Genomic DNA, 25,173 nt, shown 5'->3' on the forward strand with positions numbered 1-25,173 from the left:
TCCTGTTGTGGCCCGTCAGCGGCCTGTGCAGCTAGTAGCTGATTCCAACAGCGAGGAGGCTGCTATGGAACTGGCACTCGAGTTGGACAATGAGGAGGCTGGAGAAGATGTAGCGCCAGAGGCGGGGATTCAGTCAGGGCCTTCAAAACCTCCAGAAGCTCCCATAAGTGAAGAGGAAGAAGAGAAGGAGCCTCTTCTCATGCATGGGCGCACAGAGCTGCCAAAAGGCAGGAGTGGCTTCTCAGGAGGACGTCTCCTCGAGAGTAAGGCTTGGGACTAATTGGCCACTCCCTTAGTCTATTTAAGGAAGGATGATGACTGAGGCAATTTGCAGGGAACAACTTCGTTCACTCTCCTTCACATCTGGATCTTAGTTCTCTTATCAGTTTCCTGCAAATTGCTTCTGGGCATTCTGCCAACCATAGTAAGATTACAATTATTTATTCTTTGGATTCTTGTAGGCTGTTAATAAAGTTAATTAACAGCCTTTGTTTGAAAAAGACTGATTTAATTTAGTAAACTAAGGTTTGTACAGACTTTGTGTGTGCTGCATTCTTTGGGGTTCGTAGCTGGGGCAGAACAGGTCCTTAGTGGTCTCTGAACCTGGCTGTTTTCTTGCAGACATTTCATTACCCAACTAAGTAACATTATCAATGAAATGAAGTGCAACCATTGGTAGGAGTCCAACTATCAACAAATCTAAACCTATGTCCTTCTTGTAACTAGGGGCCTTGGAAGTGAGTTATCCCAACTCATCATTTTTCTAAGTTAAAATCACTCCTGCCACTCAACACTTGCTTCTAAAAATCCTCCAGTCCTTTCATTATTTTAGCTGTGTTTTTTATAGGTCAGATTACCATATGGCATTCTTGTAAACAGGATGTGTATTTGTGTGTACCTTTGGGTGTGTGTGCACACACACGTGCATATGTGTGTGTAATGGGAGTAGCTTATTTAAGAAGCATGTGTGATCAAACGAGGGAAGGAATTAAAAATGAATGGGTTCTGAATTAGTTTGGACTGGACCCAAAAATGACCTTGATGCAGTTTGACCATATGAGAGAATATTCAATCTAATTTTAATACAAAGAGAATAAGTAAGGATTGAATTTAAAAAAAAAAGCATGAAGGAAAAAGGAAGAGGGGGAGGATTCATAAATCTGGTTGAATAGAGTTACTGAGAACTTCAAAAAGAGGTAGAATAGAGAAGTTTAAATCAGAAAAAAAAAAAGACGTGTGAATCAATATGTGGATAGACCTAATATTTCAAGTACTATAAACACTTAGCTTTTCTATTAGAAAGTAGAAGGAATCACCTGCTTGGACCATGGTTCCTTTATTAAAACACACAGATGGAAGAGCGGGCGATGACATTACTGTTGAAAGTACCATACGTAGACAAACAGAGAGGCAGGCTTGAGAGTAACTCCAAGTTTGGAGACCAATGGAACATGGCGATAACCTGAAAGAAAACCAAGATGACAACAATGCAAGCATGTCAAGCAAGAAGCAACGGTAGAAAAAAATTCACCATCCACATTGACTTAGTGAATTAGATGGACCAACAGCCTGACTCTAGCAACTAACTTCCTAATCTTCTGTGTTTAGCTTCTGGATTGATAAACTTATTATTACAGTATCCACGCAGGTTGTGCCTCTCACACTAAATAAGAATAATTATCCAACCAGGAAAGATGAACAGAAAATGTCTTATGGGTTCCTTGGTGCTCTCTGAACTTGGTTGTTCTCTTGCAGATGTTTCATTATCCAACTAGGTTAACATCATCAGTGCTAGAAGGGAGTTGGCCAAATAAAGAATCCTATCCGGTCCTATCCTATCCTATTCTATTCTATGTCAGGGTTCCAAGTAACACCCCTAACAAAAGAAAACTCCAAGGCTTGAGTTTCCTCAAAGCTACATTTATTAGAGATGTCATATTGGCACATCTGGGCAAACCCAAATCTGAAGTTTCCAGGTTTTCCCCACCCAAGTGAAAGTCCAAGTGCCTGCCCAGCACCCACATGTCCATCACATGGTCCAACCATCCACCATCAAAACTGGAGATACCTCCCAGGCCAGTGGTGGGTTGCCCCCGGTTCGGACCGGTTTGCAAGTACCAGTAGTAAAACCGGCTTCTACGCATGTGCAGAAGAGTGCATGCACGACAGGGATGGGTTCTAAATTTTTTTACTACTGGTTCTGTGGGCGTGGCTTATTTTGTGGGTGTGGTTTGATGGTCATGTGACAGTTCTTTAGGATTTAGCAGAGGTACTGGTCTACCAAGCTTTTAACTGCTTGCAGAGCTGTACTGATCTACCCATTTGTTCTTGGAGCGTTCCGGTCTACCCATTTATTTTTTGAGGCACCGGTCTACCCATTTGTTTTTGGAGCACACTGGTCTACCACCACACTGCCTTTTAACACTGGTCAGCTGTAGGGCGGCCCTTTGAAGCCCCGGGGCAAGAGTTTAAACACTTTTTTTACTTCTAGCCAATCAGCTGGGACTCGGGAGGCAGCGAATAGATTGGGGGTGGGGCCAAGTAAAAGGTAAGAATAATGCAGGGGGGCAGGAGGGCCCAGCTCCTGAACAAAGAGAACCGGTTCGGTGACATCATATCATCACCGCTACCGGCTCAGCCGAACTGGGCCAAACCAGGAGGAACCCACCACTGATGCACGAGCAAAGTGAGCGCGCACATGCGGATGGGATGTGAACCAGTAGTAAAGGTAAGTAGAACCCACCCCTGTCCCAGTCATCCAACTCCAGGTGCCATGGCAAGGCGTCCCTGACTCTCTGAGAAAGAAATGTTATTTTGACTACATATCACCCATACTCTGTGCAATCCCCCCTCCCATTTTCCCACAGTAAAAAATGTGGCAGGTTTGAAGGCCCAAATGTAAAAGATGGCCATTCTATTCTATTCTATTCTATTCTATTCTATTCTATTCTATTCTATTCTATTCTATTCTATTCTATTCTAATGTTATCTGGAGTATGGCTTATATGCATACTGTGGAATATGCAGAAAGACACTTCCTCAAAAGGACCATGTATTTTTACAAAATTTTAACCAATTGTCCCTCTTTGTGTGGTTTCAACAAGAACAGAGATCAATTTGACATAGATTTTCCAGAAAAATCCTCCTCTTTCTATTTTCTCTGACTAACTTCTTGCAGACATACACAAGTATGTATTTTATCATTGATTTTAGGTGCTCTGTTATTGAGAAATAGATGTTTTCTCCTTCCATAATAACACTTATAGATATTCTCTGACAGCACACCAAGTTTGTCATCTCATTAGAGTCTAAATATTTCATGATGCTTCATGCAGTGTGAAATATAGCTTAATATTTCTTTGGATATTTTATGATGACGTGCGTGCAACATTACACCCAGGAAAATATTTTACAAATGGAATGTTATGCTTTTTGCAAGTTTGTAATGACAGAAGAAATGAACTAGAGAACATGGCTGATTTCCATCGCACAAACTTAAATTCATTTCTAACACTTCTTAGATAAAATACCTTCTCTTATTCTCTAAATCTGATTTTGCTTAATTTAAATCCTTCGAACAAGTCATTTGTATTTGTAAAGTAATCAGTCCAATTCAGAATTAGGCAGAGGCTTAAATGTGCAAATGAATAAGTGTGCACTGTGATTTTAATAGACATGAAGGCATTTGTTATTTATTTATTTGTTCTTTTGTTCGTTTGTATCCCACCTTATTATGTTTACAAATAAGTCCATGGGGTAAAACTATCCAACACACTTTTCTCCTATTTTTGCCCACAACAACCCTGTGAGGTAGATTGGACTGAGAGAGGGTGATTGGTTCAAGGTCACCCAGCTGGCTTTCCTGGCTGAGGCTGGACTAGAACTCAAGGCCTCCCACTTTCTAGTCTGATGCATTGACCACTAGACCAAACTGACTCTCACTATATAACCGAAGTTCCAGTACAATCAAGAAAAGCAGCAAAGGATAACAAAGGCAATCTGAGTTTAATCTCCTCCTTTTGTAAATTTAAAAATATTCAAATCATGCTCAGTCCTGTTTACCGGTGACTTATCTTTGTTCAATGTGCTGTCAACTTCTATTTTTTTTATTATGGTTAAGGGCCTCAAAAGCTAGCATGAAATATAACTGAGCATTTCAATGGCTATTTTATTGGGCTGTGTATGTAATGTTAAATTCAAAGTAATATTTTATAACCTGCATTTGGAAAAGGGAGACGTACGGGTTTTCTGCAGCTCCTGGAGGGATCATTTCTAGATGAGTTGATGGCTGGAAACTGAAAACTAGTTTGACTTCAGAAGGCTCCACATTAGAACAATGTCTGTGTGTTAAATATGGTTTGACGTTTTCCTATTCTCTAAATTCAGAGTATAGTTTCTTCCCTTGGTTGTGATATGTATTATATCTCGTCTACCGATAAGCTAAACCTGGACCACACATTTTCTGAATAGTTTTTATCCCAGAGCTATAATTGCACTCAACAATGAACTAAAGGGCCACCATCAGTGAGCTGTTGGACAGCAATATTTGGTCTGTTGTGTGGATGTTTGGGTGGTTCTGTTGTGGCTTCGTTGCCTGAGCCTGGGCTATCAACAGATGCAGACTCTGAGAGTGAGGGGGAGGAGTTGGCAAGGCCTCCCTCTCCAGGACCCTCCTCTCTGGCAATGCCTCCGGAGGACACTGAAGACCAAACGATAGGCTCAGAGCCAAGCACGTCCCCGCAGCTACAGGTGGACAGCGACGAGGAAGATAAGTGCTGGCTGGACCCTCGACAGAGGCGCAGGGAGAAGCGTGCACAGCAGAGGGGAAGGCATGCCAGAGATTAGCTGAGTCACTGGACCACACCCCACAGGGTATAAATGTGGGTGTGGTGGCCGGTTCAGTTTGTGACGAGCAAAAACCGGAATTACTCCATGATCACTGCTTTACTGGACTTTGCCTGCTTTATTGGACTGCATTTGGATTAATCTTTGTTTTGTGTGAGTAAAGTCTGAATTGGCAGCTAGCCACTGGGTTGCTGCCAGCTTTATCATCAAAGAGTTTTGTCGTATGGCTTATTAACTCCGGGCCGTCTGTGGGGGTGTGTGCGTGGTACAGAGACAGAACAGGTTCAGGGGTGGGGAATTTGTGGTGGGTGGAGGTGTGTTTGGGGATTGTTATGTGTGTTGGACCTGGTCTTTGGGTGTTAAGTGAATTTCGTTGTATGGGTATACTGTGTATACACGTACAATGACAATAAAATAAAATAAAATAAAATAAAGACAGGAATAACATTTTCTGGTGTTTGCTGTACTGCTAATTCTAGAAGATCAAACACCAGTAAATCTGTAAATATTGCAACAGACGTCTGTAGAAATTCTCAGCCATTCAGGTCATGGTTGTCCCAAAGGTGCTTTTTCAGGAGGCAACTGGAGTTTCTAGTTATTTCTTTGAAGACGTTTCGCTTCTCATCCAAGAAGCTTCTTCAGCCTCCTGAAAAAAGAACCTTTGGGATTACAACAGATAATAACTAGATATAATACATGATCACTTAAGTCAGTGTTTCTCAACCTTGGAAGCTTGAAGATGGGTGGACTTCAACTCCCAGAATCCCCCAGCCAGCGCTGCTGGCTGGGGGATTCTGGGAGTTGAAGTCCACCCATCTTCAAGCTACCAAGGTTGAGAAACACTGACTTAAGTGATCATCAATTACAATAATCCATTATACCACAGTGTGTATGATCATAAACAAGAACACAACCGACAGGGTTCCTTACCAGAATGTAGAATCTAAATTTAGCATCCTTCACAGCCTCTTAGCTCTTTAACTGCTTGGCTACATTGTAAGCCAAAGCACACAAGGTTAGAAAAGTTTCTGTAGGACACAATCTCACAACATGAAGTCCCTTACATATGAACTAAAATCTGTGGTGCAAAAGAGTGGATTAAAAATAATATATTTAGGTTAGGATGGGCAAAACATAGCCAGTCAGTCTTGCTGGAGGACAAATTGCAGCATCCCTCATGAAGTTTGGCCTAGTGGTTAAGGGCATCAAGCTAGAAACTGGGAAACCGTCAATCCTAGTCCCACCTCATTGTTCCTTGTCTGGCCTTCAGATGCTTTGGAAAATAGGTTGTTTTCCTCTTCTCTTTGGCAGCCCCTCAAATATTGGAAGACTGCTATCATGTCATCCCTAGTCCTTCTCTTCACTAGATTAGCCATGCCCAGTTCTTGCAACCATTCTTACAATGGGGAATGGAAGGATTTATATTGCTTGCAATCATCTGGTCTTTAGCAGTCTTTCTGAGAGTTGTTGAGGCCACTTGGTGGTTTATCTGTACCCTCAGGATCATCTAAATAGTGCAGATGGACTTCTTGGAACTGCTGAAAGGACTGTGTTGTAAACAGGAGATAGATGGTGTTGTATCCAGTTGTGGGATTCAGATAATTTAACAACTGGTTCTCTGCCCTAATGACCAGCTGGATAGGTGTGGCTGGGTGGGCATGTGACTGGGTGGGCATGGCCAACTCAACATCACTCACCTTGCCCAGTGTCTCCTCGCCATGCCTGGCCCCACCTCGCCCCTCCCCTCCTAGTCACTCCTTGTCATGCCTAGCTACTCGCCCTGTCACCCAGCTGGGTGAGCAGCCAGGTGGCTGGGAGAGCAGGTGGGCGGTGAGGTGAGGAGTGGCTGGGAAGAGCATTGCGTGGAGTGGCGTGGCGAGGCACATTATTCAGCTGGTTCACCGAACTGCACAAAAAGTTAACAACCAGTTCTACCGAACCTATGCAAACCAGCAGAATCCCACCACTGGTCGTATGCCTCCCCCTCTGGTGAGAGAGGGTTGTTCAAATTTAATGTAGGCAACCTCTTTGACCCCTCTTTCAAACCAGCAGTCCCGTCTGTCCAGAATGTAGACTTTGCTGCCTTTGCTGAAGAAGCTTCTTGGATGAAGAAATAAAATCCAGTTGCCTCTTGAAAAAGCACCTTTGGGACAACCGTGACCTGGATGACTGAGAATCTCCACAGACATTAATGGTAGGACTTTAAAATCAAATATTGTGCTGCCAGGTTTTTTTGCTACAGATGGTAATTCTCCTCACCTTACATTGTATCTTGGGTTCTTGTTGTTTTTTTTAAAGGACAGGCAACTGCTTGTTATCTCTCGTTAGCCAGAAAATAATGGCCTTACCTTTATTCATGCTCAAAAGTGGCAAAGTAAATTGGCCAAGGAAGTCATTGGCAAGAACCGCCATCTGATCTTCTACTACAAAGCGTATTAAGGCAAGATCTGGAACTTGGACAGTAAAGGTGAATGTCTCATTCCATCTAGGGTTCAAAGCTGAAATAAGCAAGGAAGAAAACTCTTGTAAATAGCTTCAACCTTAATCACTAGAGGTGCTCTGAGTTTTGAAAACACCAAGGCACCCCTTTTTCCCCCTTAGTCCCTATTTCAGAACCTACACAGGCCCTCAATAGATTTTTGTTAAACCTGATATCTAAAAAAACCAAAAACAAAAGAGTTAAATTAAAACCCAGGAGATTTTTTTAAAATATTGGGACTTCTGTAGATGTTTACATGGTCTTGTCTCCAAGGAGAAATAATACGTTATAATACCTGCATTGTTTTATTTTTTTTTAATGCAAAATTTTGCATGAATGTATTGACTCAAAAGCAATTGAATGCCATAAGGAAGCAAAATATAATAAGGTAAAGGTTCCCCTTGCACATATGTGCTAGTCGTTCCCGTTTCAAAGCCGAAGAGCCAGCGCTGTCCGAAGACGTCTCTGTGGTCATGTGGCCGGCATGACTCAATGCCAAAGGCGCACGGAACGCTGTTATCTTCCCACCAAAGGTGGCCCCTATTTTTCTACTTGCATTTTTTATGTGCTTTCAAACTGCTAGGTTGGCAGAAGCTGGGACAAGTTAACGGGAGCTCACCCCGTTACGCAGCACTAGGGATTCGAACCGCTGAACTGCCGACCTTTCAATTGACAAGCACAGCATTTTAGCCACTGAGCCACCAGGTCCCTTACAGAAGTATATAATATAACGATATATATAGAACACCCCATAGCTGGTTCTGTTGGGATACTTCTTGTCTAATCACATCAATAATATTTCATTTATTTATTTAAAACATTTTTAAAGCCACCCATTTTAAAACAACTTTGGGCAGTTTACAGCCAATAGATATTCAGCAACGTCATGGTCAGCCATATGCAAAAGAAACTGAATGTTCATACTTCCCCCATTCTGTGCTAATTTAATTTTCCAAGAAAGCAAGCAAAAAATTATATGTGTGTACTCCTGTTCTTTTTCCGACATCTTCTCAATGCATGATATTTTCCTAAAATATGGATACAGATAGTCCTCAATTTACAACCATTCATTTAGTGACCATTCGAAGACAATAGCTCTGAAAAAAGTGACTTATAACCTGATCCTTACACTTATGAGCATGGCAACATAACCATGGTCACATAATCAAAATTCAGGAACTTGGTAATCGGCATGAATTTTTAATGGTTTCAGCATCCTCGGGTGATGTATTTACCAATTACAACTTTCCCAGTTGGTTTCTGACAAATGAAGTCAGTGAGGGAGTCAGATTTGCTTAACGACCACATAAAAAAGAAGGTTGTAAAATTGAGCATGATTCACTTAACAACCGCCTTGGTTAGCATGGAGGTTTTGGTCCCATTAAGGTTGTAAGTTAAGGACTACTTGTATTGTAGTTTTTCTTTCCTGAAGCTGCACAATTGTATACAATTATTCCCTAATGCACATTTCTTGATTCCAGCATATCCCCCCTTTTTTTTTTTGTAGAGGCTTCATCTTAATGAATTGGGGTTTTTTGTGGATATTTTCCCCTAATTTAGGTCTGACTGAGGTACAAACTGCACTACATATTTTTAAAAATTGCAGGTGTCAGTGTTAAACTACTTTCATTTTAAATCTGTCTTAAGTATTGGGGGTGTTTTAATTTGTTCCAGGCCAAATTTATTTAATGTGGTTTTATATTGTTCTTTTAAATTTTGTAATCTATGTGTTTTATTTTTTGGCTGTTCTGAGTCTTTCGGGAGTAGGGCGGTATATAAATTTAATAAAATAATAAAATAAAATAAAATAAAATAAAATAAAATAAAATAAAATAATAAAATAAAATAAAATAAAATAAAATAAAATAAAATAAAATAAAATAAAATAAAATAAAATAAAATAAAATAAAATAATAAAATAAAATAAATAAATTGTGTGCATAGTTTAAAGGCGTAATCTATGGTAATATAAAATAATTTGTATTTATGACTCATTATTCTGTTATATTTTAAGACTCTTCAATTGTTTGGCACATCAACAAATAGCAACTTTGATCAGGGATTTAAAAAACAAACAAACCACCAATCCCTCCTATTCCAAAAGATATGACCTACTAAAATAACCAAACACCTATAAATTCATAAATTTTGTATCTCTTCTCCTCTGCTCATCATCCAAATTTTTTAAAACTGGGGATATCTTTGGAAATGTTACACACAAAAACTTCTTCCATTTGTGAATATTATGTTTGTATAATGTTACAAACTTTGTATCGCAATATGATGTATTACAACACAAAATAATTGTCATTGGGTTAAAATCAATCCTGTTGCTGAAAGTTGCATACAAAAATGAGTATTAATAATAGCCATGCATTATACATATAGAATTCATTAGAAATTTAATGAATAAATAATAATTATAAATATTTTTTGTAACAACCATGTATTGTTGTTAGTATGTAAATTTATGTATTGTAAATGGCATGTATTACAGAAGGTTCTGTGTAAACCATTTACAAAACAAATTATGCATTTGAAAGCCCCTATTAATAAAAAAAAAATAATCTGAAGAACATTTGATATAATAGAAAAATAAGGTTATATACCAGTGGTGGGTTTCAAAATTTTTTACTACCGGTTCTGTGGGTGTGGCTTAGTGGGCATGGCATGGCTTGGTGGGCGTGGCAGGGGAAGGATACTGTAAAATCTACATTCCCACCCTACTCCAGGGGAAGGATACTGCAAAATCCCCATTTCCTCCCAATCAGCTGGGACTCGGAAGGCAGAGAATAGATGTGGGCGGGGCCAGTCAGAATTTTTACTACCAGTTCTCTGAACTACTCAAACTTTCCACTACCAGGTTCTCCAGAACTGGTCAGAACCTGCTGAAACCCTCCTCTGTTATATACGCAATATTGTAACCGACAGAAATTAGACAGTTCCATGCATTCTTAACTTTAATACATAGGCTTTACAGATTATTGAATTGACTCTTAAACCTTTCTATTTCATTCAACTTACCATTATTCTTTATGGCAGAAGTCTGCCGTTTTGTCATATCCGCTGGAACACCATGAATTTCTATTTTGACTAGAGGATCAGCCTTGTTACTTTTGGAGAGGTTACTTGGAGGCAGCTGACAGCCACTAATAATCTGGAGAAAAGACATTTATGTTGGTATGCATCCTTATAGTAATGCTGGATTATATCAATGCACAATTAATTATTCAATTGTTGCCAGGCAAAAGAAATCAGGAGCCAGGATACAGTTCAAAAGAACGACGAGTTTATTTCATGCTATCTATATTCAAGAATCTGATCTACTAATGGTCAAGGAAAAATGGCACCAGATACGAGTCAATGGACTTCAAGGGAGGGGGATGAATTTAGGTCTCCTATGGGGATGTAGTTATCATTCCCAACTGTAGTCGCTAAATGAGGACCACCTATATAATAATATTTAGCTTTGAAACATGATTTGAAACTTGAAAATTGATTCAAGACTCCAAATTGATTATGCATTTACCCTACCCTTGAGCTCAGATTGGTCATCTCCTACAATTGCACAATCCTGGGTATTTTCATACATAGAATAGAATAGTATTCTTTATTGGCCAAGTGTGATTGGACACACAAGGAATTTGTATGGTGCATACACTCTCAGTGTACATAAAAGAAAAGATACATTCGTCAAGAATCATAAGGTACAACACTTAATGATAGTCATAGGGAACAAATAAGCAATCAAATCATATTAGGAAACAGTCAATATAAATCTTAAGGATACCAGTAACAAGCTTACAGTCATACAGTCATAAGTGGGAGGAGATGGATGATAGGAATGATGAGAAGATTAAGAGTAATGCAGATATAGTAACTAGTTTGACAGGTTGAGGGAATTATTAGTTTAGCAGAGTGATGGCGTTCGGGGAAAAACTGTTCTTGTGCCTAGTTGTTCTGGTGTGCAGTGCTCTATACCGTCATTTTGAGGGTAGGATAGACATGGATAGACATCCCCTCTCACCAGCCATGTGAAGATAAAAGTGAATCCAGAATTCACCTAATCAATAATTCCTTACTCCCTCTGTTTTTTGCACGTAAGAATTTGGTGGATATCATGGTATCTGGAAATGACCTTGGGAGACAGGGCAAAAAGACATAACCAAGGGAACAGTCAGATAAAAGGCAGCTGATCCCACAGAGGGAATGTGGGGAGGACAAGAGGCTCAGAAGAAACCCTCCCTAGTTTCGTGGGCTGTAAAGACAATAGGAGGGGAGAAGCACTTTCAGACTTGAAAGATTCAGTTAATGTAACCTTACAATAAAGATTGTTCAACTGATATTATGTTTCCTGTCTGTTCTACGTCATAAGGCTGACATCAGTCTTGCAAGTCTCCTCTGAAATCTTGCCCCACCCACATTTCTAATTTAGGGGGCAGTTCATCCCCATCACCACCCCCTTAGCTACCGTTTTCCAAGGCTGGGAGAGAAGATTAGTCCACATAAAACTGGATGCAGTGAGGGATTAGGTTGTAGATTTCATTGATCCCACAATCCATATCATGTAAACTATTTTTAATGGTTTATTTAAATGGTTTTGTTGTTAGTTGCAAAGTCGTGTCCGACCCATCGCAACCCATTGCTATCCAATGGACAACATTCCTCCAGGCCTTCCTGTCCTCTACCATCTTCTGGAGTCCATTTAAGCTCACGCCAACTGCTTCAGTGACTCCATCCAGCCACCTCGTTCTCTGTCATTCCCTTCTTCTTTTGCCCTCAATCTTTCCCAGCATTAGGCTCTTCTCTAGTGAGTTTTTAAACTTAAATGGTAGGTTAAGGTTGATTTATCTTGCAGTCTGTTTTTTATACATTATACTGTTTTATTGTTGAAAGTTAATACCGTATCAAATAATGGGCCTTCTACACATTTTTTTTAATCAAGTTTCAAATCGTATTTCAAGGTGGTTCTCATTTAGTGACAACAATTGGGAAGGATAACTAATTCAATAAGCAAAATGATTGCTAAGTGAAAGCTTACAAACTTACTTCAGCTTTCCTTTGGTTTTCAGATCTGTGAAGTTGTTAATGTCAGGAGTGGTCATAAAATTGTTCATCACTGTCCACAAATGGACACTAAATAAAGCAATTGCTAAACGAGGTAGTTTTTAAAGGAGGATACTTTTAAGTGGATACTCTATTTTTGTTTGGGCTGAGGTGATTTAATGTTGCATATAATGTAGTCCTCAGTGATATTATAATCTTCAAATCTCCTGAGTTTTAACAATTAGCTTAATATATTCTAAGAAGGTTGTACCCTGGAATCAATGTTATAGAAAAACTCATTGACTCTCAAGAGTGCTTCATTAAACGATGTGGAAAGGAGAAAATGTTCATGATATGTGATTTAATTGTTTCAAACAAAAGTTGAAACATAAAAATAATACAAAATGAATCCAACACAGGAACATCCTGGACCAAAAGTCTGTTCCATAAAATAGATGAATATATGACCATGAAGCAGTTCAATGGTACACACTACCTGTTGGCTATTCTGCTAGAAATAACTCAATAGGATTTTTTTTTAATGTGATTTTTCAAAATACTCTTCAGTGGATTTTTGGAATTGTACATACAATGTAGAAAAATAGGGTTAAAAGGGACCTTGGAGTCTTCTCGTATAACTCCCTGGCTGAGCAGGAGACTCTGTATCATTCCAGATGGATAGCTTCCAGTCTCTTGTTGGATACTTTGAGTGATGGAGCACTCAGAATTTCTGGAGGTAATGCATTCCACTGGTTAATTGTTCTCATATCAGAAAATTTCTCCTTAGTTTGATCTCTCTTTAATGATCTTCCACCCATTATTTCTAGTCTCAGATGCTTTGGAGAATAGGTCAACACCCTCTTCGCTCTTAGAGCTCCTCAAGTAGCAGAAGACTGCTATCATATGATCACTAGTCCTTCTCTACATTAGACATACAGTAGAACCTCTGGTCACGAATGCTTCTGACCACGACCAAATCAGGTTCCAACCAAAAAAATCACATTTTCCTTCCTTTTTTGCGGTCGATTTCCCCTTCTGCACCATTTTTTTGTAAGCACCAAATTTCCAAAATTAGGTTCAGGTCACGGCCAAATCGGGTTGGGACCAATGTTATAGAACAAATTATGGTCATGACCAGAGGTTCTACTGTACCTAGTTCCCTCAATTGTTCATCATATGGTTTAGCATCCATCCCCCTAATAGTCTTTCTTGCTCTTCTCTACATTCTTTCAATCGTCTCAACATCTTTTTGTGTTGTGGTCACCAGAACTGGATGCAATATTCCAAGGGTGGTCTCACCAGTGCAGTACAAAGCATAAAATTCTTCAGAAGTTGATCATAAGCTTCTTAAGAAGGAGATCAGTCAAAGCAGAGGAATTATCTTGGGAGAAAATACCCTAAGGTTCTTTTGCCTACTGCAGAGATGAAAAGCTAGGTGCCCATCCTTGAGTAAATAAATAAGTACTGGCATGAAAGGAGTTGCTACCATTGCCAGTTCCTATCTGACCTCTATTGCCTCAATTCCTAGTCACTGACAGTCATCAGATACCCTTCAAAGGTCACAAAAGCCAAACAGATTTTGCACACATGAAAGATTGTCCTTAGATATGGATGGAATAAGGTAGAAGAATATGGACCCAGTATTGATAAGGATGACTTAATCTCATTGGTGGCCAGGGTGAGACAAAAGCAGAAGGGGTCAATCCTGGGGCCATCCTGGAATGTCTTCAGGGTTGCCACAACAAGGCTGGATAGAGCTGTGGGAAAGGGAGAGGGGAATAGAGATAGCTGGGGAAATATATAGCCCAAATAACATTCTTTCTTCTGGCCACGCCCTCCCCACTCCTCCCAGGTGGTGGGAAGGTAACAGCATTCCATGTGTCTTTGGTGTTAAGTCATGCCGGCCACATGACCATGGAGACGTCTTCCGACAGCGCTGGCTCTTCGGCTTTGAAACAGAGATGAGCACCGCCCCCTAGAGTCGGGAATGACTAGCACATATGTGCGAGGGGAACCTTTACCTTTAGACAGTTTTGTGGTGCAGTTAGGGGCAAGTGTAGAAAGGCCATCTACTTGGAACTCCCAACATCTATTAGCCAGATGTTTCTGGAAAGTCCATCAGTTACATGAATGAGAAAGATATCCTCTATTCTCAGTCTTCTATATCAGGAATATACTGCCTTTTAATGTGAAACTTTTTCTTAATAATACCTATTGCGAAACCAATTCTCTAAGACTTCATTTAATCTCCTACACTGGTGTCTTTTACGAGTCTTGATGGTGATGAATTCCAGAATTCAGCGAAAGAACACTTCTTTTTTAAAAAACTATCTTGAATGGATTGCCTATCAATTTAATCAAGTTAGGATTATGCGTGCCGGATAAAAAGTTTTCAGAGTTCTAGAATGGAATTTAATAAAAGATTGAAGCAACATTTTATGCAAGCTTGGCTACAGGATACTCCTAACCTGATAAACGAATCATTAAAACAGAATGTTTGTTTTCAAGAAAATATACAGATCTACAAGGACCTTGGATCAGGCCCAGTGGTGGGATTCAAATTTTTTTACTACCGGTTTGATGGGCGTGGCTTGGTGGGTGTAGCATATCTTGGTGGGTGTGGCTTGATGGGTGTGGCAGGGGAAGGATACTGTAAAATCTCCATTTCCCCTCCCCCCCACTCCAGGGGAAGGATACTGAAAAATCCCCATTCCCTCCCGATCAGCTGGGAGAATAGATGGGGGCGGGACCAGTCAGAGGTGGTATTTATCGGTTCTCCAAACTATTCAAAATTTCCACTACCGGTTTTCCAGAACTGGTCAGAACCTGCTGAAACCCACCTCTGATCAGGCCACTTTAAAAAGTCCTCCATACCTTCAAATTGTCTCTAACATAAAATATTGTGGGAGAAGTTGTCCATTCCCAAAATACCTGCCCAATACTTTTTTTTTTTTTTTTTTTTTGAGTTTCAAGATAATCATATTCCACTGCTGGAATGGCCTGGGAAAATCTATGGAGCCAACTAAAGAAGAAGCGACCCAGCAATAAAACCCAGTTAATAGAAGCAATCATTCAATCTTGGTTTCACATCAGAACAGCTGCAGAACTAAAAGACTTGGTTCACTCCTTGAGAAGACATTGTAAGGCCATAATTCATACTAAAGGTTACCCAACTAAGTATTAACTGACAGGCTGATCATTTTTTTATATCTTGTTTTTCCTACGTGTTTCACTTTTCTCCTTTATACTGTAACTGCTATTCTAATAGCAAATCCTTCATAAAAGTTATTGCATTACATTCTTGATTAAGTTATCTTTCCGTTGATATATAATTTTATGGTACTACTCCAAAAAAAAAAGTGGTGTTATTAGCTAGTTTTAGAAAATACACTTTTCCCAAAAGGTTTCCACAATTTTGGCCACTACTGTAGCTCAGTTCGTGATATCAAGGAATTGTTCCTTAGATAGGTTGAAGTTTCCATGAAACTGCCTTACCTTTATTGTTAGCGTAATGGGATTATACCTATCAGTAACATTAAATGGATCAAAAGCAGAATCTCTTCTTCTCAAGAATTCTGGTTTCAAAATGTAACCAGTGCCTCCATTGTCCAAAAATTTTCCAATGAGTAAATCCATCTGCTCACACGGTGTTTGGAAATTTAAGGCCACTGTAAGAAAAAAATTAAAATTAAAGCAAAACATATTTCTCTTTTTTAAATAATTTTTTAAATTTTATTTCCAAAGTTAAGATACAACCTTCGACAGAAAAAAAAGGAAACAAAAAAAAAATCAAAACTAAGAAAGACAATTAATTGTGCATAAAAACCAAAAAATACACATAAATTATCTCCCCTAGTTGAATACTGAAAAATATATTTCAACAGCAATAGTTCCCCCCTTCCTTGCAAAACAGGTCTACAATTTATAAACTTCTACAGCTCTATTTATCCAAGTAATTTGGCTTACCATCTATCTCCTGGGGAAAAAAAGTTAATAGGTACTCAACAAAAGACCTAAACTTAAAAGCCACATTAACAATCTATTAATGTATATATATATATAGATTGTTATAGCAGACATGTGGGAGAAGTGGCAATATAAGAATGTATTGGGACAAATGTTAGGATTAGATAAGAAAGATAGAGATGACGTTAGAGATAAGAGGAGAAGTGTGGGAAATGAGTAAAAAAACCCGGATAAGAATAGAAGCACTAATAAGGGCAAGAGATGATGGTTAGAAATAATGGTTTTCAAAATATTAATTTAGCTTGATTGTAAGTTGGAGAAGCAGAAATAAATTAGATAGGGGGAATTTGTTTTTCTATAAAAATTAAAGAATAATAGATAGAAAGATTAAAGGCTTTTAACGTATTTCCCCGAAAATAAGACCCTGTCTTATATTTTTTTGAACCCCGAAATAAGTGCTTGGCCTTATTTTCGAGGTCTTATTATTTTGGGGCACGTTGAGCAAGACGGGGATCCTCTTGCCATCTTACCTGATTTCCAGCTCTGTCTCCCTAACCCTAACCAGAGGAAATGGCGGGGACCGGCTGCGCATGAAGTCAAATATTTTCGGGGAGGGCTTATTTTAGTGCATGCACTCAAAAGCTAATTGGGCTTATTATCCCGGGAGGTCTTATTTTCGGGGAAACAGGGTAGATGTTAGGCTTTTTTATATATCTTTAAATAATACAGAGAGAATTATTTAAATTCGATGAATATGAAAAAGAACACTAATATTGTGGTAAATTGGATCAATAGGAATGATGCTCAGATCTAGCACCGTTCACACATAATATGGATGTACACTTAAAAAAATTATATATATATATATATATATATATATATATATATATATATATATATATATATATATATATATGTTTTCTCAGGTTTTCGCGGGTGTTTGTATGTAGGTCTTTGGTTATTCGGGTCTTCTCCCATGTAAAATTGGAAGTGTCTTGGCGACGTTTCGACGAAGTCTCATTCGTCATCTTCAGGCTGGTGTTCTCGGCTTCGTGCTCCTGGAAGCACGAAGCCGAGAACACCAGCCTGAAGATGACGAATGAGACTTCGTCGAAACGTCGCCAAGACACTTCCAATTTTACGTGGGAGAAGACCCAAATAACCAAAGACATATATATATATGATACATATATATATAGAGAGATATATCCACAATTACACGGGAAGAAACCCGAAATATTAACTATACACACATACATACCCGTGAAAACTTACATAAACAAATATCAAACCTCTACGGGGAGGAGATGTATAAACTTACCAGAACTTATGAGAAGTTAGAGATAAAAAGATCTCGAATACTGTGTGATTTAACATTTTTATGTCAATGTCGTGACCAAAATATAATACCATCTTGCTTTAAATTGAAGTTCCATACCCACACAACATCTATCCAACGTATTCTTAAAAGAACTGAAATGGCATTACTTAGAAATGAAATCCATAGCAAAAGATTCCTATTAGATCAAGTAAACAAGGATCTATTAGCTTCATACTTAAAGATAAGCAATATTATTCACCCCATATTATGGGACAAAATAAAACAGCTTGCCACCTGGAGATCTGAAATAGAAACCACTCATAAAACTTACAGACATTCAAAGAAACTTAAGAAATTAGAACATAAAAAACCTCCAACCACAACACAACATCATTTAAAACAAGTAGTATACAATGCTTCCGATAGAAAATTAACAACAGCAGAAACAAATGTCTTAGCAAAGGGCTTTAATTTTGCAGTGGCACCCAATAAAATTCCAATAGAAACCATCATATGCGAAGTTGAAACCAGCCTAAAGAAACTCAGTGCTGACGATGCTGATAAAGTCAGACATGACGTCACCAGCATTCTATGTACTAGTAAACCACCTAAAAGCAACTTATCAAAAGAAGAACAAAAAGCACTGCAAGTTTTAAAAAATGATAATAGCATAATGATATTACCAGCAGATAAAGGCAATGCAACAGTAGTAATGAACACAGTGGACTATGAAAAGAAACTGTCTGACTTACTTCAAGACGCCACATATAAACCCATAAACACAGACCCAACAACATATCTAGAAAAAACCACGAAGATAAAGATAAAATCAAGTACTATAAGTAAAGAAATCCAACAAAAAAATTATCCCCAGAGAAAAATCATCAAAATGCCCAAAACTGTATGGCCTCCCAAAAATACACAAAGATGGAATACCTCTCAGACCCATAGTAAGTTCCATAGGCTCACCTTTACAAAATCTAGCCAGATATTTAGCAAAACATCTTCAACCTTATGCAGAATCTGCTGCTTCATATGTACAGAACTCATACCATTTCATACAAATAATAAAAAAGCAACACATAAAAGAAAGTGACCTTCTTGTAAGCTTTGATGTTGTATCACTATTCACACAAATACCTGTCAAAGAAGCCTTGTCATCAATTAAAAACAAATATCAACTACCAAAACATATCACAAACTTAACAGAACATTGTTTATCCAACACATATTTCATACACAGAGGACAGAGATATAAACAAGTAGAAGGTGCACCAATGGGATCACCATTATCACCAGTCATCGCTAATCTTTTCATGGAAGAATTCGAATCCAATGCCTTAGAAAAAACTGTTAACAAACCAAAATTATGGCTCAGATACGTTGATGACACCTTTGTGATCTGGCCACATGGAAGAGATAAATTGGAAAACTTCTTAGTACATTTGAACAGCCTCCATCCCAAAATAAAGTTCACCATGGAGATAGAATCAGAAAACCAGTTACATTTCCACGATGTATTAATTTATAAAAAATCTGATGGCACCTTAGGACATACCATCTATCAAAAGAAGACACATACGAACCGCTATCTCAACGCCAAATCACACCACCATCCAGCACAAATAAACTCTGTTGCCAAAACATTAACCACAAGAACTAAACGTCTGGCTGATGAAGCACATTTACAAACTGAATTATATACACTAACTAATGTACTGACATCAAATGGGTTCTGTAGAAATAAAGTCATCAATATGATCAAACATACAACACCAAGACAGAATAAAAAACAACAAGAGGAACAAAACAATGGGAAAGCCATCTTGCCCTATATAAGGGGAACAACAGATAAAATTAGCAAAGTACTACAAAAACACAACATCAAAACCATATTTTGCACAGATAGAAAGATATCGTCCATTCTGAGAAACCCCAAAGACAAAATAGAATTAGAAGATCAAGGCATATATGAAATCCCATGTGCTTCCTGCCCATCAACATACATTGGACAGACCAACAGAAGAATGAGTGTGCGCATCGAGGAACACAAAAACTCAATACAAAAGCAAGAACACACATCATCATTAGTTCAACATATAAATACAACAGGACACAACATTAATTTTAATAAAACAAAAACAGTTGCAAAAATAGAACATCTCAATGGCAGGATAATCAGAGAAGCAATAGAAATGAAAAAAAGACCATATTGCATGAATAAACAGGATGACACTTCACGTCTGCCTACTATTTGGAAACCTGCTCTCATAGATAGACGAATCTTGACACCATATGTGGAACATGGACCAAACATTGCACAAAAAAATCCCAACCAAATCATATTCAAACCAGCCACAAAGATAAAGCCCTGCCACCTAGTGGAGAAAAACCGACCATACACCCGAAGCCAAGCCAATAAACACATACTGGGACTCCCAACCAATCAGAATGAAAAGGTGGAGCCATCCCAGAATACCAGCACCAGATTTGAAATTCCAACGTCAGTTAGTGCAAAATGACTACTGGCATAAGCCTGATGATGGCAGATGGGATTCTGCCGAAACGTCGCTTCTACCCTTTTAGGGATATATCCACAATTACACGGGAAGAAACCCGAAATATTAACTATACACACACACACACACACACACACACACACACACATATATATATGTGTGTGTGTGTGTGTGTGTGTGTGTGTGTATAAACATATGTATAAAACATTCCCCAATCTATTATTGTATTTGACATGCAGAAAGTCCACAAAAGTTTCTAATCTACCGTAAATTCCTGCAGTCATTCTACAATATCTGATCTGTCCAGGATCAAATATCTTCAACTGATTCTTAATAATAATTTTTTTCCTTCAAATTATAATTGAGATCTCCCCAAAGTCATAGAACTCTGCTGTGAATATCTACACAGCACTTGTTCAGAAAGTTTTTGTACAAGTTTGTTGAACCACAGCATGTCTTAACAGTTGTCTTCTAATAGATATAAGTCTATTTCACAATCTCCATCATTTTTTCTTAAGAAAGTCCAGTTCATCAATGAGCCATACTGCCATCTCTAAGCCTTTTAAATTCATGCCCCTTTCCGCCTTCTCCAACGAGCCTGCAATTCTCAAACAAAGCTCCTTCTCCTTTAATTATGTGTTGGAATTAATTGTTAGAATGTATGACTATGTCTATGCAACAACTACAGTAGTTATTCAACCAGGACTCTGCAAAACATATTTCTAATTGCAAGCATCACAATATTTTATTCAAAGCTGCGAAGTTAACTCCATGCTTGGGAGAACAGTTACAGAGTTGTTGTTTTTACTCTTATCCTAACACTTTGCTACAACCTTTTTTGAATTGGCAGAGAAACACAGTATACTGGCATGAAATTTGCTATCCCCACTTCCAGTTCATGTCCAGTCATTATTCCCAGTCACTGCCAGTCCCCTGAACAAGCCTCAATTGGGGAAATACAAATTATTTTACTACCGGTTCTGTGGGCGTGGCTTGGTGGGCGTGGTGTGACTTGGTGGGCGTGGCTTGGTGGGCATGGCAGGGGAAGGATACTGCAAAATCCCCATTCTCACCCCATTCCAGGAGAAGAATACTGCAAAATTTCCATTCCCTCCCCACTCCTGAGGGAATGATATTGCAAAATCCCCATTCCCTCCCCACTCCAGGGAAAAGATACTGCAAAATCTCCATTCCCACCCCTATCCAGGGGAAGGATACTGCAAAATCCCCATTTCCTCACCACTCCTGGGAGAAGGATATTGCAAAATCCCCATTCCCTTCCCACTCCAGGGGAAGGATACTGCAAAATCTCCATTCCCTCCCCACTCCTGGGGAAGGATACTGCAAAATCTCCATTCCCTCCCTACTCCTGGGGTAAGGATATTGCAAAATCTCCATTCCCTCCTCACTCCTGGGGGAAGGATATTGCAAAATTTCCATTCCCACCCCACTCTGGGGCCAGCCAGAGGTGATATTTGCCGGTTCTCTGAACTATTCTAAATTTCCGCTACCGGTTCTCCGAACTACTCTAAATTTCCGCTACCGGTTTTCCAGAACCTGTCAGAACCTGCTGGATTTCACCCGTGCTCAACAGATTTTGCATACCTTGAGGCCACCCTTAGACAAGGCCAGAACAGGATAGAAAGCACTGTTTTAAAACTAGTAATGCTAAAAATGTCCTCAAACTGGGCTCACCTACATGGCCTTGTCAACAGGCCTTGTTTTGGTTGTTGAGAGGGGAGGAAAGTATATCATTTTGAAACACACCAGGAATGAAGTCAGTAAAACTGATGCCATCACTTAAGGGTTACAGGCAGGGTTGGTATTCACTTACCTTCACTACCGGTTCGCAAATGTGAGCGTGCATGTGTCCACCTCCACATAAAACGTGGATAAATGGGATGTGAATACATCCGGGTGGGTGGGCGGAGTCACCCACAGCTGCTGCTACCGGTTCACCCGTACCGGATAAAATACCAGCTGAATACCACCACTAGTTATAGGGGCTGCTGGTGCCAAAGAAAAATCAGCAGCAATTTATTTATTTATTTATTTATTTATTTATTTATTTATTTATTTATTTATTTATTTATTTATTTATTTATTTAAATTTGATTTATATGCCGCCCTTCTCCGGAGACTCAGGGCGGCTTACAATGCGTTAAGCAATAGCCTTCATACTTTTGTATATTTATACAAAGTCAGCTTATTGCCCCCACAATCTGGGTCCTCATTTAACCTACCTTAGAAAGGATGGAAGGCTGAGTCAACCTTGAGCCTTGGAGAGATTCGAACCAGCAGAAATTGCAGGCAGCTGTGTTAATAACAGGGTGCTCTAAACCACTGTACTACCAAGGCCCTTTTTTATATTTATTTATTTATTTATTTATTTATTTATTTATTTATTTATTTATTTATTTATTTATTTATTCAATTTATATGCCACCCCTCTCCAAAGACCCAGGGCGGCTCACAATACACTCAAAAAATCACTATAAAAACACTTAAAAATTAAAAACATTAAAAACATTAAAACCCATTCATACCATTCATGGCTGGATCTTGTCAGATCGCGAAATGAGATCAACAGCCCCAGGTGAAGCCAGCAGTGAAGCCAGGTCTTCACCGCTTTTCGGAAGGCCAATAGGGTGGGGATGGTCCGGACCTCAGGAGGTAACTGGTTCCAGAGAGCCGGGGCAGCCACAGAGAAGGCCCTCCCCCGCAGGCCCGCCAGCCGGCATTGTTTAGCTGACGGGACCCAGAGGAGACCAACTCTGTGGGATCTTACTGGTCGCAGGGAGCTATTCGATAGAAGGCGGTCTCGAAGATAACCTGGCCCTGAGCCATGTAGGGCTTTAAAGGTAATAACCAACACCTTGAATTGTGACCAGAGACCAATAGGGAGCCAGTGCAGCTCGCAGAGAACTGGTGTAATGTGGGTGTACCTAGGTGCACCCACAACAGCTCGCGCGGCTGCATTCTGGACCAACTGTAGTCTCCGAATGCTTTTCAAGGGTAGCCCTATGTAGAGCTTGTTGCAATAATCTAACCGTGAGGTGACAAGGGCATGAGTGACTGTGAGGAGAGCCTCCTGATCCAAGTAGGGTCGCAATTGGTGCACCAGGCGAACCTGTGCAAAGGCCCCCCTAGCCACCGCTGTCAGATGTTGCTCTAATCTTAGCTGTGAGCAATGATTCCAACCAAGCTCCATGTCTGATTGCAAATATCTAAGGCTACTGCTTTCCTGCAAAACCAAAACAGGAAGCACCCCAATGGCCGAATACATCCAAGCCCTACTCTACGTATACCCAAGCATCTCCTCCTTGGGCTTTTGGGCAGCCAAGGGGTCGAAAGGGCTGGAATGGAAGAAGAGAGGTTTGTGGAGAAATCACTAAAAATCATCATCATCAAACAGAAATGGCCTACAGGGAGAAACAGAATTGGCCTAGGGCAGGGGTGTCAAACATGCGGCCTGCGGGCTGGATACATCATGTGCTGGTTTAGTGAAGGGGGGAAAAGTCCTGATACGTCACATGACAACGCCATGACAATGCGAGTTTGAGATCCCTGGCCTAGGGGGGAATATTTTCAAGTGGTGAGGTAAAGGGCTGCCATAAAGATGAGGGGGGATCAACCTATTCTCCAACGCACTTGAAGGAAGAACAAGAAGCAATGGATGGAAACTAATCAAGAAGAGAGCCAACCTAGAAATAAGGAGAAATTTCCTGGCAGTGAGAACAATTAATCAGTGCCTTCAGAAGTTGTGGGTGCTCCATCACTGGAACTTTTAAAGAAGAGATTGGACAACCATTTGTCTGTAATGGTATAGGGTCTCCTGCTTGACCAGAGGGTTGCACTAGAAGACCTTCAAGGTCCCTTCCAAATCTGTAATTCTGTTATTCTGGTGAATTCTCATCCCAGCAATTTACATCCTCTAAGGGGATGTAGAATCAAGTGTCCTTCCTATGATTGGGCTTGCAATTACCGTATTTTTCAGAGTATAAGACACACTTTCCCTCCCCCCCTAAAAGAGGGTGAAAATTTGGGTGCGTCTTATGCACAGAATGTAGCCCCGCCCAGCAATTTACCTCCTTGCAGCAAACAGCAAACAGCCCGTTTCAGCTTCAGCACAGCCTGATTAGCACAAGCAGTTGATTGTCAGTTGGATCGGCCTCCCGATCCTCAGCTGTTTCAGGCTGCAGGGATTGCCATTGCCTATTGCCACGTGGACCTCCACTGTTTCCTGCAAGGAGGCAGATTTTTTTTTCTTGTGCTAATCAGGCTATGCTGAAAATGAACATGAAACTAAAACAGGCTGTTTGCTGCAATGCGGCAAATTGCTGGGAGGCAAAGGCAGTTTTTCTTGTTTTCCTCCCCAAAAATGGTAGGTGCGTCTTACAGTCCAGAGTGTCTTATATTCCGAAAAATACAGTACTTGTTTATTTTGGAGTACTCTTTCAAGATTCATTTTGTCCCCTTTATTTTTGGCCTTGAATATAAATTGTGGATTGGAAGGGTTAGACTTCATATTGAATCAGGCAAGGCGAGGAATGCCTGACAATAATTGGTTACTATCAAAATAATAGGTTACTATCAAATCATCCTACCTCCAAAGGAAACCACTCTCTGATTGAGATCCTTCGTTTCAGTTCATAAAAGAACTGAAGTCACTCCTTCTCTTAGGTATCAATATTTTATTCTGGTGCCTCTGTTGGTATTTCCCAAACATCCAATTTTCTGCAAGACAGCTTTCCCTAATCCTGAGCAACATGCAATTAATGTTCTTTTCATGCTAGGAAAATGTGCACGTGTATGTACAGTGCATTTCATCAAAGCTTTTCTGGTGTCGCGGAGTTCACATCATAAAATAGAATAATTTATCTTTTGTTATACACTACGGCAAGACCATTATGAGTGAAAACAAAGCAATGATTTGATTTTGGGAAAAATTATCGAATATGTGGAAGCTGACAGGTTAACAAAAATTTTGAGAGATC

At 39.6% G+C, this 25,173-nt stretch overlaps 1 protein-coding gene across 1 annotated transcript in view; it reads right to left on the bottom strand.

Annotated features, from left to right (window-relative positions):
* Positions 1-1,373: 1,373 nt before the first annotated feature.
* LOC139319854 (1-phosphatidylinositol 4,5-bisphosphate phosphodiesterase zeta-1-like) overlaps positions 1,374-25,173 on the bottom strand; it is a 67,954-nt gene continuing 44,154 nt past the window's right edge. The window contains exons 10-13 of the mRNA XM_070947904.1: positions 15,866-16,038; positions 10,349-10,481; positions 7,194-7,343; positions 1,374-1,462 (exon numbers count right to left, since the gene is read on the bottom strand). Of these exons, the coding sequence (XP_070804005.1) occupies positions 1,374-1,462; positions 7,194-7,343; positions 10,349-10,481; positions 15,866-16,038 (545 nt within the window). The remainder of the gene's footprint in view (positions 1,463-7,193; positions 7,344-10,348; positions 10,482-15,865; positions 16,039-25,173) is intronic.

Source organism: Pituophis catenifer, unplaced genomic scaffold (genome assembly GCF_029215685.1).
Source record: "Pituophis catenifer annectens isolate HBS135680 unplaced genomic scaffold, rPitCat1.0.hap2 SCAF_7, whole genome shotgun sequence".
Taxonomy (NCBI): Eukaryota; Metazoa; Chordata; class Lepidosauria; order Squamata; family Colubridae; genus Pituophis; species Pituophis catenifer.